This window comes from Centropristis striata, chromosome 5 (assembly GCF_030273125.1).
Source record: "Centropristis striata isolate RG_2023a ecotype Rhode Island chromosome 5, C.striata_1.0, whole genome shotgun sequence".
Lineage (NCBI taxonomy): Eukaryota > Metazoa > Chordata > Actinopteri > Perciformes > Serranidae > Centropristis > Centropristis striata.
In genome coordinates, this window is record NC_081521.1 from 28,762,523 (window position 1) to 28,781,633 (window position 19,111).

At 36.5% G+C, this 19,111-nt stretch overlaps 1 protein-coding gene across 1 annotated transcript; it reads right to left on the reverse strand.

Moving 5' to 3' along the window:
• Positions 1–372: 372 nt before the first annotated feature.
• LOC131972092 (uncharacterized) lies at positions 373–18,143 on the reverse strand. The gene is made up of 9 exons (XM_059333851.1): positions 17,994–18,143; positions 15,090–15,198; positions 12,642–12,816; positions 7,049–7,194; positions 4,143–4,319; positions 2,763–2,879; positions 2,516–2,602; positions 1,402–1,549; positions 373–1,137 (listed from the first exon to the last, which is right to left on the reverse strand). Exons 1-9 carry the CDS (start codon positions 18,005–18,007, stop codon positions 1,118–1,120), a joined length of 993 nt encoding a protein of 330 aa, XP_059189834.1. The 5' UTR covers positions 18,008–18,143; the 3' UTR covers positions 373–1,117.
• Positions 18,144–19,111: the final 968 nt, after the last annotated feature.

The following is a 19,111-nucleotide window of genomic DNA, read 5'->3' on the forward strand; positions in this document are numbered from 1 at the left end:
CAAATTATTGACATCCCAAAACATGATGTTCATCTGTCATTTCTGGCCATATTATACTCTAATATATATCCTAAAGGTTATAATTGGGCCATTGTAAGCATTTCAAGCATTTACAAATTTGACAATTTTTGACAAAAATCGATATACTATAGTATGACTTTTTTTTTTTTTAATGTGGACATATCATGGTATAGTATATATTATATACTAACATTGGACTATTTGTAACATGTTTGCTCATTTTAAAGGATGACCTTTTTTTGATTTATTCAAAAATAAAACGTTTTTTTTTTTTTCGCAGTTCAGAAAAGTTCTCAAACTCTTATTGAGAACTTCTAAGTGGTCAGAAGTACTTACAGCACCCATAGCACGTTAATCAACAAAAATAAAATCTATACAGGACATGAGTATCCTTCTGTTTTATCAAAGTGGTTCACACATGAAAGCAGTTCATGAAAAAGTTTTCTATTAATCATGAAAATGTTACCTGGATGTAACTCAGTTCGATGTGTATCTCTCTTCATTGAGCAACAAATCAAAACAAAATGTTGTTTTGATATTTTTTATTAATAACCTTGAATGAACAAAAAACACTTGGGTTGGTGCATTAAGGTGCTGCAGGAAGTTAAGTAAAAAATATTCCAGTATTACCCATAGTAGTCTAGACAGTGCAGATCACAAGATTTAAGTTAAACAATTATGATTTCAAAAAGCAAAATAAAGTCAGTCAACATTAAATGTAATTAAACGAAAGGAAACAAAAAGGACATTTTAAGATATGTAAAGAAGGACATTGGCCACTTTAAAAAGTCTTTGGTATTTACACAGAGCCTATAATCACCAATGGAATTTGATATTACAATGCAAACAAACTGTAAAAACGAATCGTTAAGACCATTAACAGTCTACAAAGGCATTTCATGTAGTTTCAGTTGTGATGCTTTACATCCTGTAGATAGGCACGCTGACAAAGAAGTGTGAGCTAAAATAAAATAAAATCTACACAGTAAACAGCACATTGAAAACTAAAAACAAACAAACTGCCAGCTGACTGGTCAGTGCCTTCACCCTCTTAGTATACAGCTGTGTCCTTGGTCCACGATCACTGGATGTTTTATCACTTGTTGTGTGCAAACACTGCAAAAACAAAACAAAAAAAAGTAAGATTAACAACAACATTTCAGTGTTGTGCCCCTTTCTAGCCAACACAAAAACACTCAAGAAAAACTCATGTTTCTCTGAAGCAGAGGTGTGACAAAAGAGAGAAGAGGGAAGTAGTTCAGGATATTTAGAAATCTCAAAAAGTTTAGTTGGGGCGCTTGTTTTGTCTTTAACTCAGAGTAACCTATGAAGGACTGACACCAAAAACAGAAAAGCAGTGACATCAGCCAGTATACTCACTTCTCTCCCTCAGGCCTTGACCAAAGCTGTGCACCAGCCTGACGAGGCCCCAGAATAAAACCACTTTAATCAGCAGAGAAATCAAAGCTCCGGTGATGGCAGCTGCCTCCAGGGTGTACGTGCTGTCCTGGAACCATGTCGTCACCACCTGTAATTAAAATAACATTGTTTTCCTGCCCTTATCCATTTGCAACACCACACTCATAGATAAGTTCCTTTACACCCATAAAATTTGAATAATTTTGTTTTCAGACCCAATCCTCTGTTAATTGTGGTTTCATTTTCATTGTGATATGTTTGGAAGGGATTGATTAATAAAGTTTTGAGAAGATATACACTTTATCTGTCAATAATTAATCACATTGTTACAATCATTTCAAGGAAAGAGGTAAGAAATATTTTATTGCAACTTTATGAGCAACCGTGTATTTTGAATCACACATACACCATCTGGCTAAAATAGTCTCCAACAAATGATCTGTTCACTCCTGTTGGAGTGATATTTGCTGCTTAAAGCTAGCGAGTTTCTAGTTCTTCGGTGGTTTTGTGTTTCTCCGGAAAAAGGTTTTGTTTTTTGTTTTCTCTTGAGGAGGTTTTCATTTAAAGGTATAGATGGTTTTTTCCTCTTTTTCTTCCTCTTTTTTCCCCCACATTATTGTATACATGAACTGAAAAAAACAAAGAAATGAACTGTGAATGAATAATGTGTTGGACTTTGTGTTGTGTGAATACATTTTACTTTAACAAAGATGCCTTTGTGCTTTTATTGTTTGTTGAGGTTCTGGGTATTATAAAAAGGAATACCCTGAGAGGTATTACATTTGTGTGGTTATAGTGTTGCGGATATAAATTGTATGGGGTTATACTTTTTTTAAGAGAAGGGTAAAACTGAACAATATAAAACCCGACTGACCAATAATCTTAAATGCCAGGAGAGAGACACCTGGTTGGTGTCCCCCCCCCCCGACCAGTTTTTTAAAAGATTTACCTGTTCGGTAAGAACTAATCTAATTGTCTTACCTGCCTCAAGATATATTGAGCACTACAGTGTTTGGGAAAGCCACTCCTGCATAAATAACAACAAACTGAGTATTTGAAATCAGGGAAAACTCACCATGTACATCAGATAAACAAAGAAGGCTAGTTGAGGAAGGTTCTGCACCATGAAGACCCACACTAACACCTTGGCTTCCTTTAAAACCTGAGAAAGAACAAGTAGTTACAACCACTGACTGCTTTTGAATTTTACCCCATGTGCTTCTGATGGTTCAGAATGCATCTTGTGTGGTATTTTCCAATTAGTTTATAGTTCCTTTATGTGAAGAGCAGTTTTACTGGAGAAGATGATGAAAAGTACTCACTGCAACAGCCCCGACAGCGGCGGTCAGGCAGGCCCACACCACTCCAACAGCCAGGATGATGGTGTTAGGAGCAGACATGGCCGAGTCCGACGTGGTGATCAGGATACACAGACACAACTAATACACGCCAACATGTCATGAATGAAATCAGTAGTTAGTGAAAGAGACACATGTATTCAGTTTTTCTTTCTTCTTGTTCTAAACTGAGGTATTTTTGTTGGCCAGGCATTTTGTAATTAACAAACACATGAGGAGAAACGTGTTGCAGGAGAGGCAGGCGGGTTCCTTGTCCTGAAGTCAATGTACCACAACACGTGTTGTGCGGCACATTACGTCCGACTCAACCAGAAAAACTTGTTGTTCTTATTGCTGTTTTTACTCACTCCATGTTCATAAAAAAATAAGTCATATGGGTCCAAGCCCAGACATGTTTACGCATTTATGTATATATGTGCATCATAAAAAACTAATATGATACTATCATAAAAATCATTTGTACGTGTGGTACACAGGTTGAGATCAGAAACAAGGCATTATTATAGGTGGCTGCATTAGAGGCTTATCACATTCACTAGTTTTACCCCCTTTACCCATCATGATGCACTGACAATCTTGTAGAGTTTTTCTCAAAAGAAACTTATTATGTCTGGGACTTGGGACAGAAATGATTTCATTAATTCATTTATTGTCCTTAACTGCTTATCCAAACTCTGGTTGCATGGGCTGAAGCCGATACCGGCTGACAATAGTTAAGAGATGGGATTCTCCATAGACACTTTTTTGACATCCCATAATATGGTATTTTTCTGTCATTTCTGGTCATATTATGTTCTAATACAACAGACTATAATTGGGCCATTTAAAAGAAAAATTGACAGGAATTGACATACTGCAGTATGGCTTTTTTCAGTTTTTGGATATCTCATAATATGTTATTTTCTGTCATTTTTGAGAAGCTATACTACTAAATGTATCTCCACAGAAGAACCACAAGCTGGATTTTAATTTGCAAGCCTCTTGCTGTGAGCTTACCACCTGGGACAGAAATCATTTTTTGAAAATGTAGTTCTGAACACAAACAATCTCCATCACATTATGTTGCTTGTCACAGTCACACATCTACCTGTATTATCATTACTTTAGGCCAGCCACATAAAAAAAAAAAAGATGAAGCAGCACCTAATGTTCTGGATGCAGACAACGGGTTAAAGTACCGAAGAAATGGGAGGTATGATGACAAAGCTGAACCTTGAACCTTTTCCCTAAATACTTGGAACCAGTGGTCTTTAAAAGGAACGCATTAGAGTAAAAACTGTCAAAACAAAATCATCAATCATGCACTGTGGAGCCTGACAGTTAAACAGAGCATTGCAAATTAACCTGAGCCTGGAGATCAAAGGTCACCATGGAGAAACACAGGTTGAGCAGGAAATATTGCTCCTGCAGACTCTCCAAGGCCCCGCCAACACGGAAAGCCATCATGTTGGGCCTCTGCATGAGCAGCGAGGTGCAGATGACATGGGTCATACCCAGACACATGATGCACACAAAACGAACCTGAGAAACAAACACATCACAGATAGTAAGAACATTTTGAATAATGCTTAATTTTATATGCAGGGCATCCTTTATACAATTAGGATGAGAGGGAGACTTTAGACCTGATGGTAAAAGTTAGTATGACACTGATTCCGGTAACGCTTTATAATAAGGTCCTTAATAACCATTAATTAACAAGTAATAAGGCATTGTTCTCGATTTAGATCCGGTAGTTGCAAAAAGCATAGTTAACTTATAGTTAACTTATAATAGATGAGCAATAAAGTATATTTTAATATCAATAAGCAAACAAAATAAGATTAATAAAGGCATGGCAAAGACATAATGGGTGGGTCATGGGTGTTTGTAATGCCATTATTAACACTTATATAAGCTTATATACACACAATAATGTTAATAAGCATCTTGTAAGGACTTACAAGGGCCTTATTACTTGTTAATTAATGGTTATTACAAGGACCTTAATATAAAGCGTTACCCTGATTCCTGAAAAGTTGGGACGTTGTCTAAAATGTAAATACAACAGAATGTGATCATTTGCTAAGCCTTTGTGACATATATTCAATGTAAAAGTGAACAAAGACAATATATTTAATCTTTTACAACCCGCCTGCCCGCCAGTGAGCAGGGCAAGGGGTAGAGCTTGACATTTTTCCAACTAGAAGAAACGCTGCTGCAAATAAAAGTGAATTTCCTTATTTTTCTTCTTCTACAATTCACCACCTGTTCACTTTCACCATACCAAATAATAAATGTAGAAAACAACTATTAGCAGCCATGAAATCCAGCCAGAGATACAAAGATGAACACAGCTATTGTAGATGTGACTGATAAATAAAATAATAGTGACATCCAGTGGTGGAACAGAGACATCAGAGGATCTGCTGTTATTTTCCCTATCATTAGTAAAGTGATGATTAGCAGTAATGAGTATGAGTCTTATCTTTTCTTTTTGTTGTAATCTTTTATTTTTAACAAGGGGAAGCTCTGAGTGGATCAAAATGTTGATGAGTTCATCTGGCTTCCCTTAAATCATTTCTGCGCTGATAGTGACTTTGCTTGTAGTCGTAAGAAATTCCGGGTCAATTTTTCCCCGACTTTTTTCTCTTACGCAACAGAGACTGTCATCTTTTCTTGGCAGAGGTTCTTTGGGCTTTATGTAGCCTGAGAGGAAGACTGCAGACATTCTTCACAGATCTGACAGTTATTTCACAGTTATTTAATATTCTTGACCAACATAGAGTGTAGGGCTCTGTCAAGAAAAACAAAGGTTATAGTACAATAAATGCATTAATAATGAAGCAATTCAGACACTTTTTTTCTACTTTTCCATTACCATTATTATGAAACACATGGTAATCAGTTTCATAATTTGTAATTTCCTAGAATGATATACATGTATATAAAGACTGGGAAACAGTGGATTTTATTTATAAGATAATTTTTTTTTTTTCATTCAAAAAAACTCAAAGAATTCAAACTGATTTATTTAAAACAGCTGTGGTATGATAAAAACAGCAGTTTCATTAGTTTAACAACAGAAAATATTTTTACAACAGAATTTTTTTTTTAGAAGAGATGAAAATGTTTAGAAATTAGTAATTGATTTTGCAGAAACTTCGTAGATAGTTGTTCCCGTGAGCCTTCTCTTATACTATTTTAATTTTTGTGTGTTTGACTGTCTTCCCATTATATATCAAATTGTTCATATCCAGTGGGACAGTTTTGTTTATGTTTTAAACATAATCATGACTGTAGTTGAGCTTCAAATTTTTATATTTTTGAAAGAAAGCACAGTTTTTTCAAATGAAAATAACAGACATACAGTCTAGACATAGTTAATGTGGTAAATGAATATTAAAGCTGGAAACAGCTGATTTTCTTGTGAAATATCTATTATATATTGTCAGCAACCATCAGTCCTGTGTTCCAGTGGCACATTGTGTTAATCCACGTTTATAGTGTTGAAAGGCTCATTGATCATTAAAACACCTGAGCATTATGTTAGCACAACTGAGAACTGTTTGTGCTGATTTGAGAAGCAATAAAATGATCCTTCCTCAGGCTGGTTGAGAATCTAGATGTAAAGTTGGAGATTTGTAGTTAAAATGATTACTTCTACCCTTGTCAATGTCTTTACTATATTTTTGATTCATTTTGTAACCCATTTCATGAATAAAACAGTTTGTTTTCATGGAAAACAACAGACATTTTCTGGGTGACCCCAAAATTTTGAGCGCTAATGTATATTGTCTGTTTTTATAATGTCACTCTGTATGTTTTGTCTTAATAACTTTCTTGTTTTTAACATCTGAGGGGTCATAATGAAGTGTTCTCACTCTAAAATGTTATCTCCTGGATTCTTGTTTGTTGTGTTATTTAAGAAACCAGGTCATGAAAACATTTCAGTCTTTGAAGATTCTGAAACATTCAGTGTTTAGAGTTTTAAAAAATTACAGTTATATAAATGATTCATTCATTCATTCATTCATTATCCTTATCTGCTTATCTAAACAACCATCCATGCTCTCATTCACACCTACAGGACAATGTAGAGTCAGCGATAAAACCTAAGCTGTGTTTCTGTGGACTGTGGGAGAGAACCCACAACCTTCTTGCTGTGAGGCAAAAGTGCTGACCATTACACCACCATGTAGCCTATAAACATAAATATTCATTATAAACCCTCCTCATGCAGTATGTTATCTCAGCAGACGGTGACCTACCAGCAGCTCCTGCTGGCTCTTTGACCCCAGCACGGAGAAGTTGACCACCGATCGAACCATCACCACCAACACGCTGAGCACGAACACCACCAGCTCCTGACGGTTTTCCTGCAGCACGCCGCGGCTGATGTAGTAGATGCAGAACACTGCAGAAAAAAACAGCAAACCAAACAGTGCTCAAACACAATTAAACATTCTTTATATTATTCCTATATTTTCACTTTAGCATTTTTTTTTTTACTTTTCTCAATAATCTCTGCATTATAAGTGCTTTACAGTCAGACATACAGAGTTCATTCATATCTTCTGTTTATCCTGGAATTTAGTTGGGTCATAAACCTCAATTCCGTGACCATTCTCTGGCTAATATGTTTTGACGACTGATTTGACTTCTATACACCCTTTATAAAAAATTTAGCCCCCATGTCCCTCGCAAAAATGTCGGCATTTTTTGCTAGAGGGCCAAATCCAAAATGGCCGCCGGCATCATCTTAACTAAAAGTATTTAAAAAGCATTGTTTTCATCAGAGCACCAACAGTTATGTATGAATACACTTTTTGTGGCAAATTGACCATGAGGATTGTGATTCTGACATCATTTTGAGATTTAGACATCATCTTGGCCCTGAAATCCAAGATGGCTGCCATCTGGTAGAGGAAAAATCATAATTTCTAATACACAAATTTATTTTTTAACCAGAGCACCTAGAATGATGCATGAAGATACTTTTTGTGGTAAATTGACCATAAGGATTGTGATTTTGACATAATTTTGACATTAAGACATTGTTCTGACCCCAAAACCCAAGATGGCCAACAGCTGAGAGGGGAAAAATGTAAAGTTTAGAAGAAGATTAGTCCGAATCAGAGCATTCTGCCTCACTAGACTCTAGACTCTGAGTTTTGATTCTGGGTGCTTCTTTGACTCTGGAGCACAGCACCAGACACATTTAGTTTTGTCATGGATCGGCCCTAGGCTTGATCTCAGACGATTGGAAGCTGGAGCCACAGGTGGGGAACAAACATCAGACATAGATGAAGACTGACGTTGGCTTTCGTCAAAGTCTTCTTTTCTCTGTCTTTTGTTGGCTTGCTCCAGCTTTTTGGCGTTTGAAAATGTCAACATACATGCATTATGAACACATTGTCCAATGGGACCTTTATCCCAATCGACAGTTGTGTAGACATCTCCATACTTGTCTAGACCCTTCCATAGCAGGGCCTTTTTCTTTAGATTTGCCCACCTCTCCATTGAGATAATTGAATCAGTGTCTTTATCACAAAGCCTGCCACACAGAAGAACACATGGAATGCCTGGCATGTTTGCAATTGTCAATTCACTTTGCCGTCAGAACAGAAATTAATAAGTGAGAGTGAGAATGAAGTGAGTGATGATATGATTGTAGTGGGTGGGGTTTAAAAGAACCTTCGAGAATTTAGTCAAACAAATTACATTATAAGACGACCTTGTGAAATTGCTGTTTATTTAAAATATATAAATAAAATGTACTTTATTATTTATTGTATTAATTTATAATACAATATTATGTATTTAAAAATGAAATATTATATAAAACATTTTTAAAACGTAATTCATGAAATGACACCTTCATACATTCTATAACCATTACACATTCAGTGGCATGTTTCAGTTACCTGGTCCTACCAAACTCTAGTACATTTCATAATGTACAGAGAGTCCGGCCACTTTCCATTGCCAAGCGTTAACTTCCTTGAATGCGGGTACTCTGTTGAAGTTTAACACTATTGGATCTGCCCAGAGCCACTCTGGATCTGCCATAACCAATCGCTAACATTGTTTTTATTTTAGCCAATGCTAACATCGTTCTTAGCTACTCCCTCTGTTCACTGATTGGATCTGCAAGTTTTGGCCGAAGAAAACCTGTGAATATACCACAGACACAGACAACGTACTGAAGGGGGAAATGAAAATTGAGCGGAAGTACGTAGGAGGGCAGAGCCACTCTGGATCTGCCATAACCAATCGCTAACATCGTTCTTATTTTAGCGAATGCTAACATCGTTCTTAGCTACTCCACCTGTTCACTGATTGGATCTGCAAATTTTTGGCCGAAGAAAACCTGTGAATATACCACAGACACAGACAACATACTGAAGGGGGAAATGAAAATTGAGCGGAAGTATGTAGTAGGGCAGAGCCAGGCTAATGTTTCATTCACTTGATTGTTTCCACGATATATGATGTTTCCACGATATTCAATTTTTTTTAGATGTACCTGTACATTTTTGCTCTCCCGGATGGTGGCCATTTTAGTCTTTGGGATCAAAATAATGTCTTAATGTAACACTATGGAACAATTTTACCTTGTCAGTGCTAGGGAAGTTATTCACTTGCTAGTTTGTCATGAAAAAAGTAAGCAAGTTACAACAGGTTTTGCTAGGTTTAGTGCTAGCAAGACCTCTCGTTAGCAATGTTAGCAAGTTTGTTATTAACACTCTTGTAGTTCGAAGCTAGTAATAAGTGCTCTTTGGCTTCTTTACAATGTTATTGTGATAGCTATGTTGGCTAGCTTGCTACTTAAGTTCCACGAGTGTCAGGATAGTCCAGGATTTGTAAGACATTTAGCGATAGTTGACTAGCTGTACTTTGCTCATTAGCATTCTCACTCTCACTCACTAATATCTGTCTTTCCGCTGTATGCAGTGGAGCCAGCAGTGGTTAACAGCATTTCTCTGGTTCAGGTGATTGTGCATACCTTTGTAGGCTACAGATAGTTGCAAACATACTGAATTGGTCCTTTTTCCAGCTCTCGACAACTAGCTTCTATGATCGTGAGCATAAATAAAGTAAATTTGTATATTAGAAATTATGTTCTCGCTCTACCAGATGGCGGCCATCTTGGATTTCAAAGCCAAGATGATGCCTAAATCTCAAAATGATGTCAGAATCACAATCCTCATGGTCAATTTGCCACAAAAAGTGTATCCATACATAACTGTAGGTGCTCTGGTAAAAATAATACTTTTAAAATACTTTTTCAAGATGATGCCGGCGGCCATTTTGGATTTGGCCCTCTAGCAAAAAATGCCGACATTTTTGCGAGGGACATGGGGGCTAAATTTTTTATAAAGGGTGTATAGAAGTCAAATCAGTTGTCAAAACATATTAGCCAGAGAATGGTCACGGAATTGAGGTTTATGACCCAACTAATTGCACTTGTTTCATTTGCTATTTACAAGGTCGCCCATAAAGTTGGAATCATTTTGTTTTCAGACACAATCCTCTGTTAATTGTGGTTTCATTTTCTTTTTGTTTCAGTTTTGAGAAGATATGCATTTTATCTGTCAAGAATAAATCACATTGTCACAATCATTTCATGGAAAGAGGTAAAAAAAATATTTTATTCCAACTTTATGGGCGACCGTGTACTTATCTGGTAACGATTATTAACTGTTTAATTAAGAAGCTAAAACCAGTTAACATTTGCCCTTTAATTCTTAAAGCTTGAGTGATTCACAGCACAAAGAGTTTCTTCCTAGCTTGTTCCAGTTTATTCTGTGATGGTCATGTAGTTTGTTCATTTTACACACTGACTGTTCAACCTCTGCATACCCACAGATAAAGCTATTTTATGTGACATCTTGTTTGCACATTAATACTGTGCTGTTGAGTAAGACAGGTCTATGGGTGCAGTGGAATTGGAAAATATGTCTGCTATATCTGCAGCCTGGCGGACAGCACATATTTAAACTTGTACAAGTAATTAGGTTTTGCTGTATCCTGTTTATATGTCTGCACCAGGTGGCAACCTCTGGTTCTGAGCAAGGAAGTGCCTTACGCCTGCGTTCTACCGAAAATTCCAGCAGAGGGTGATAAGTTTGGCTGCAAAAAAAATCTGTCCATTCATTTCAATGCAAAATTTGAAAACTTCTCACTTGATTTGGTCTCATAAATTTGAACCTTTCACTGTATTTTCACTTAATGACAGTTTACAAACGTTTTGTTCAGTAAAAATGTCTTGTTCAGCATTTGGTTGAACTAACAGACACTCCAAGGAGTCGCTGGTCAGTTGTCTGAGGTAAGTAACATACATTTTGTTTTTGTTTTTTTGCTAGCCAAAATTAACATCCCAGTTAAGGCTAACATGAATTAGCAGCGGCTTCTCTCAGTCAGGTTGAGGTGTAGAGAGGCTGTAGTCAGTGTTGTCAGATCCCTCTCGCTCCTCCACAGTCCAAATTTGGTCTGCTCCCCGTATCAGAAACAAGATGGCGACACAATATGGCGACGAGTGTAACGCTGAACTTGATGCTTTCAACGGGCAGTCCACAAACCAATGGGTGACGTCACGGTGACTACGTCCATTAGTTATATACAGTCTATGGGCATGTGTAAATAATATATCTTGGTTTCAGAAGCGAGTCTTGACAGAGTCTTGTATCACAAAGCAACATTAGTGAGATAGCCAACTATCTTTGGGTAATTCAAATCTGACTGATAACCATTCAAATCACTAGTAAAAAAAATAGTCATCATTCCCAAGATGGACTAGTACAGAGTTTATAATAAAGTTACAAGTAATAAAGAGCAATAGCAGGTATCACTGTTTCATCTCCTGTCATATGATACTATATGCCATGTCATATTAAGTTATGTAAATTAAATTGTAACATTGTAGCATCGTGTTGATTTGCCCTTCTTCATTGTGAACATGCTCAGAAAACAAGATACAAGATGAAAAACACATACAGTTATCATAGACAGTTGATAAGCAGCCCCATGCTACTGCTATTTATTGTCTGTATGTTATATTATACAGCAAACTTTAGCAACAGATTCAACAGAATGACATTTTTTTCACAAGCCATCTTATATACCCATTTATTCTGTGTTCTTGTAATGAGCATTTCTTATTGTATTGTATACATGAAATGGTTAATAGAACCAATAATCATGATTATTTGAGAGGATTTCACAGCTTTTTGAACTGGAAAAAGAATGTGATGTGCATTGTTTTGTTGTGTAGGGTTCTGATATGTTATAGACCACACGATTAATTGGCAAAATAACTGGTAAAATAATCAATAAAGAAAAATAATTGTTGGTTAAATCAATAATTTCACTGCTGTGCAACTTCTGTGCAATATACATTATTCTATTTTTACAGTTTTTATATATTTATCTTTTTTTCTTTCTGGTGTATTGTATACAGTCATACATACCATCTTTTTAAAAAAAAAAGTTAGTTACTTAAGTTGCCTTAAGTTAAGACTAATGTTTACAGTACGTTTAAATGTAGAATGATGGAAGTGAAAATCAATCATTAAGAAAAGTAAAACACTGCAAAAACAAAAAGAAACAGATTAATACACTTTTGAAAGGATAAAGCTTCAGCAGATGGTTATTCTCTGTTTGCGGAAAATGAGACAGTAAAGCCATCTGCTGAAATTGCAAAATAAAGGAATTTATATTCATCTCCTCATCACATGATTACATCAAAAAAACTTCTGCTTTTTGCAAACACTGCAGCTGTCTGTTAAACTGAAGTGATGTGAAATCAACTTCCTCAAAACACTGACTATACACGGCTCTGTTCCTTTTGACCGTACTCACATATTGAAACCAGCTGGATGAGAGATACGGTGAAGTTTTCCTCATCAGACAAGTCTGTCTCTGTGCGCTGCTTGTAGATGCTGGACAGCGTGAGGCCGAGCAGCGCCAGCAGAGACACTATGGTGAAGATGAAGTAGAGCTTCAACAGACATGATAGCTCCGACCAGCGCTTTATCTGGAGGGTCGAGAGGGAGAGGACAGTGAATGAGACGTGAACAACCTGTGTGTCTGCACGTCCAATTTCTTTAGTATGAAAATACAAACACAGCAGGGCAGAGGGACTGGGATTTCTGTCACAATCCTTTTTTTCAATCATTTGAAAAAGCACATTGTCACACTCACAGAATTTGTTTTAATTATGATTTCATTACACGTGCCAATAAAACTGAACTTGACCTCTACAACACTGAGTCCAAAAAAGTTGGGACGTGGTCTGAAACTGAGTTTGACATCAATCTATAAAGCAGGAAGCGTGTGTGTGTGTGTATGTGTGTCTAGGGCGTATCTCGCTGACCTAAGGTTTCATATGTGGCTTGCACATGGCACGAGGGTGTGCATCCTCGATTTTGAAGATTTTTGAATTCATTTTTCAAAATATCATTATTTACGTAGGACGTGTTGCAGTATTGCACTGTTTCTGATCGGACGCCTTTTAGGGGAGCTCCGCCCCATTGTGTGATAGGCCTACACCTGGTCAGTAACACAATTTGCTCTGGATTTCCATGCCTGACTCATCTCATCTGTAAGTCTATTTAGCCTACCTATCTTTCAGAATTTTAAAGTGCGATACAAGGTTCGGTTTTCCAATAATATTTGAATAGTTTCCAGTGAATATCAATGTTCAATGTGTATGTGCTGGGTGGTGTGCGTACCTGATTAAAAGTAAGTGTTTTATGGAGTTGCAGACGTTGTAGTGGTCTTCATAGCCACAATATATGAAACACAATAGTTATCAATCAATCTACACATTCCACAACACACCTAATAACCCTTACTCACACTATTCACATCCATCTGTTTGTGCTGCATGTAAACTTATTCCCTCCTATATCTGTCTGTATATATGTCTAGCCATGTTGAATGATTAAGTTTCTTTTTCTTAAAATAACTATTTCTGTGTCTCTTTATATCTCAATGTACATCCATGTATTACCCAATATACACTTTGTATATTAACACTACGCAAGAGTATTACACCTCATTGTTCAACCCACTTCACACAACCTCATTTGACCTTAATTGAAAAATCTACTTAATCTCCCACTATACGAATACATACTTCCTACGGGCACTGCACTCGTATATCAAATTGAAGACAAAACATTTAACATTTATCAAACTGATAAACGTCATTGTTTATTTTAAACATACACTCAATCTGAATAAAATGCCTGCTTCTCATGTATGACCATCACATGCAAGTAACAGAGTATCTGGATCACAAAGAATAAATATTCAGCATCTGCGATGTGTGAAATAAAAATAATAATAACTCAGAGGGTTGTTTAATAAAATCATTATTCTGCAATGCTCCATTATTTAAGCAATGCTCCCAAAAAAAGTTGGGACGGGCTTGTTTACCCCCGTGTCACACAGAATCATGTAGTTATTTAATGCAGTTCTGCCTGAGGGATTAAAGGTCTCTGGAATTTAATATTGCCCCTTACGTGCAGAGATTTCTCTGGATTCTCTAAATCTTTCATTGATATTATGGATGTAGATGGTGAAATCAATAAACAGGGTCTCTGTAGGTTTCAACAAGTCAAATTTAAGACTTTTTAAATACATTTTAAGAACATAAGCTCATCACAGCTCATAAAAATGCTTAACCTATCTGAAAAACGAAAAAGAATTGTGAACTAATATTTGTTTAGAACTCAGAGTAAAAAAATATATTGGCAAACATAATAAAAAATAAATTTAAGATAAATTGTGACGGGGCTGCACAGGTACTTAGTACCGTTTTGTAGCTTTGTTATAGCTTCCTCAAAAATCAAAACATTTAAAATTGTGTTTAAGACATTTTATGAGATTTAAAGAGAATTTTAGACATTTTAAGGCCTTAAATTCAAATTATTGGATTTTAGACTTTTTAAGACTCTTTGAATACCCTCATAAAGTCTTTGCAACTGTGCATTGAGAAACACTGTTCATCCTTGCTTGAGAACCAGTCAAAGCCTTGTATTCTTCTGTTGGCCCTGTCCCAAACCTTTGTGAGATATGTTACTGGCAACAAAATCAGAATAATCATATATGTACTAAAACCCATGATAATTAAGGTAAAACAGAAAACATATTCTCTTTACACAGTTTTCAATTGAATATATGTCAAAAGGATGACCAAATTATCGCATTCTGTTTTATTTGTTTCACATCATCCCAACTTTTTACAAATAGGGGTTGTACTGTACTCTATGTTTTAGTTTCGTCTCTGCTGCAGCGGCTCACCGGTCCACATGGTGTCGGGATCAGTTCCTGGTGTCTCGGCCTCAGGTTTGGAGACAGAAGGTCTGGACCCTCCTGTGGTTGCCCAGAAATCTGGTTGCCCAACAAAGGACTGCAGTACAAGAAAGAAATACATTATACACAGGTGCAGTCTTGACTTTAATGCATTGCATGTTGGACTAAGAGACACAGTAGTTTGAAATATTAATTAAGGCCAATTTTGTAGCCCTGATCTACAAATACAGTTGCAAGAAAAAGTATTTGAACCCAGAATTAACTAGCTTTCTGCATTAATTTGTCATAAAATGTGATCTGATCTGCACCAGAGTCCAGAGTATAGACAAACACACGTGCTTAACTTAATACCACACAAACAGTTATAATATTTCATGTTGTTATTGAACACATCCATTTAACATTTATAGTGCTGGTGGAAAAGGTAAGTGAACCGTTGGATTTAATAACTGGTCGAACCCACTTTGGCAGCAATAACCTCAACCAAACGCTTCTGATAGCTGCTGATCAGACCTGAACAACATTCAGGAGGCATTCTGGATCCTTTCTCCCTTACAGAACTGCTGCAGCTCAGCCTTAGGATGCTTGGTGTGAACAGTTCTCTTGAGGTCAGTCCACAGCATCTCTATAGGACTGAGGTCTGTGCTCTGACTGGACCACTCCAAAAGGCGGATTTTCTTTTTGAAATCATTCTGTAGTAGATTTACTTTGATGTTTAAGGTTATTGTCCTGCTGCATCACTCAACTTCTACTGATCTTCAGCTGTAGGATTCCTTGATAAAATTGGGGATTAATTTTCCCCTCAATGATAGCAAGCAGGCTCTGAGGCAGAAAAGCAGCCCCAAATCATGATGCTCCCTCCATCATACTTCACTGTTGGGATTATTGGTATGCGGTGCTCTTTTTACACCATACGTAGTGCTGCGTGTTCTTCATGAACAATTTAGCCTTAGTTTCATCAGTTCACAAAACCTTTCCGCAGCAGTGTTGTGGAGTGTCAAGTTGCTATTAGGCAAATTTCAGGCATGCAGTGATGTTATCTTTGTAAAGCAGCAGCTTCCTCCTCGGTGTCCTGCCATGGACACCATGCCTGTTCAATCTTGTGTGTGACTCGTGACTAGAGATGTTAACCAGTTCCAAAGACTTCTTCAAGTCTTTACTTGTTACTCTGGAGTTCTTTTTTACCTCACTGAGCTTTCTGCGTTGGTCCTTTGGAGTGAACATGGCTGGACATCCACTTCTAGGGAGAGTAGCCACAGTACTAAATTATCTCCATTTGTGGACAATTTGTCTAACTGTGGCCTGGTGAATACCTAAAGTCTTTGAGGTTACTTGGAAACCCCTTCCAGTCTGATGCAAATCAATAATTCTTGATGGCAGGTCTTCGGAGGGATCTCTTTTTTGCATGGCATGGTTCACATGAGCAGATGCTTCTTATGAATAGCAAACTCAAAAAGTTTGAGTGTTTTTTACAAGTCAAAATATATCTACACCTCACTGAAATCTCATGTCATTGTTAGGACTCCAAGTTTGCTAACTCCTGACTCCAATTAGCTCTTAATGGAGTCATTAGCCAAAGGGTTCACTTACATTTTCTTCCAGCAATATGAATGTTTCATAGATATATGAAATATTATAATTGTTTGTGTGGTATTTCGGTAAGCATGTTGTGCTTGTCTATACTAAGGACTTAGATGCAGATCAGATTACATTTTATGACAAATGAATGCAGAAAAACAGGTAATTTCAAGGGTTCACATACTTCACATACTTTTTCTTGCAACTGTATGGACGGAATATTGGACCAAAGTATATTCAAGATATGGGTTATTAAATTCCTTTTTATGTCACTAACAAATAAGCTAACTATCTTGTGTGTGTGTGTGTGTGTGTGTGTGTGTGTGTGTGTGTGTGTGTGTGTGTGTGTGGTGCTGTTGTTGTAACTACCGCAAAACCTGTTTTGAGTGCTGTAACAATGGTTATTATGTCTGACATAATGGCTTCACAACTGTCACAAAACTTTATGGACGTTGTTATAAAGTAAGTTAAAAAAAAAAAAATCTAAGTGCTGCTGTTGCAAGATAATAAATCCAGAGCATGGGACCTTTAATTAACAAACCAACACAACATACAAATCTGACTGACCCTGAGTCTATAGGAGAGCTTTAAACAACATAGACAGAAGGAACATAGATCTATATAAAAGTCAGCTTTCCCATTAATGATTAGTTATGTTAACAGTAAGTAACTCCTTGTAGAGCATGGTCAATTTGAAAGTTGGAACTAGGAAACATAACAGTAAATTAAGTATTAATTACGTACATTTACCAAAAGAGCTTCCTTAAGCAGCACTATCAAGCTTGTGTAACACAATGTAATCACAATAATGGCTTTCAAGGATCAAACTAAAAATATTACAATTGTATATGCCTAGTTGCATCTTAAATGAATATCAAGGCTCCTAGATTTCACATATAGTATAATAGTGTATAACACTTCTATGTGGCATACAGATGTTGCTCAGTCTCTTTGCCTATTTTTTGCATTTTATTATTTATCTATTTCACCATTTCTCCTTTGAAATTACTATTTTATCACTTATTCCACATTTTTATTATTAGTTTTAACAGCCCGTGTCAGGTTTCCCTACAGCCATAATGTAAGTAAACAGATGGGGCATAAACTGTATATGAATATATTATAAACACGGATAGTGAGGTGAAGTTAGCATTATATTTAAATAACCCGTTGTTTGATAAACCGTTAGGGACGGGCATCACGAGTTGTCAGTTGCCTAATGTTAGTGTTAACTCCCGGATATCGGACCAGAGTTTGACATTTTTTCTTATGACGCTGTAATTAACAAGTAAGTCAACAAACTCCTCTACTGACCTTATCTCGTCCATGTTGTTGTGGACCAGCTCCTAGGACCTGGAGTTTACATGCTTGCGACTTTTCGCTGTCTACCCACCTCCTGCTGTCACAACTTCAGTTTCATATCCAGTCACAGGAACAAGTGCCTGTTGTGTCTTGTTGAGTTCTTGTTCTTCTGCTGCTTTACATTACTTCTTCGTCTTTTCGTTTGGACTGCTCGTGCAGCGCTGCTGCGCCCTAGAGGACAACAGAGGGGCTTTCCGCAGTGAAAAGAAGTATTCAGATCTTTTATTTCGTCACACTGTTAAAATAATCACCTAACTCATTTTTTCAAGTTTTGCAGGAAACACAAAAAACTTCACCAACAGTGTAGCTAACATATGACATTTATTGATCCTTTCACTCAAAAAGGATGTAACAAATGATGGCTATTGGCATAGTAAAAACACTGTGTAAATTATGTAACTTAAGAGAACATGCCTTTCTGACTTAAGCAAGATATGGTAACACTTTATTTTGAAGGTGTCTACATAAGAATCACACAAGCCTGTCAGAAACATGACATGACAAGTATCATGAGCATTAATACATTTTTTTAAATAAAATAAAACTCATAACTGTATATAAAGTTGTTAAAATGAGACCTGTCTTGACAACACTGAAATTATTCTTACATAAACTGAATATATTTGACAATCTGAATGGGGCCATTCTGCATAACAAGTACTTTTAATTTTGATACTCTCAATACATTTTGATGCTGATACTTTTGTACTTTAACTTAAGTAAGGAATCTGAATAGTTTTTCCACCACTGTAACACACACATACCCCACCCTCAGACTGCTTCCAAAGAAAAATGCAACCTGTAAATACATTTTTAAAAAAGCTACATAAGCTATATATATATATATATGTATATAATTTAATTGAGTGTAATCATAATAAAGATATCTCTGATTCTGATTAGTGATGCGTGTGTACATGGCATAAATGTTGCAGGTAGCAAGGAGCCTATTTCAATTACATTTTTTGCCAGGCAGCTGAACCTTTCGTTTTATATCATGATATATCTACTATTTATTGTGTTAATAATCTAAACCTGCAAAGTAACGGCAGCGGTCAAATACATGTTGT

Excerpts from the sequence above, each read along its gene's own strand:
- LOC131972092 (XM_059333851.1), bottom strand. Across the intron at positions 2,603-2,762 it reads CCGCTGTCGGGGCTGTTGCA|GTTTTAAAGGAAGCCAAGGT; the intron begins GTGAGTACTTTT and ends GTTCTTTCTCAG. Across the intron at positions 1,138-1,401 it reads TCAAGGCCTGAGGGAGAGAA|TGTTTGCACACAACAAGTGA; the intron begins GTGAGTATACTG and ends TTGTTTTTGCAG.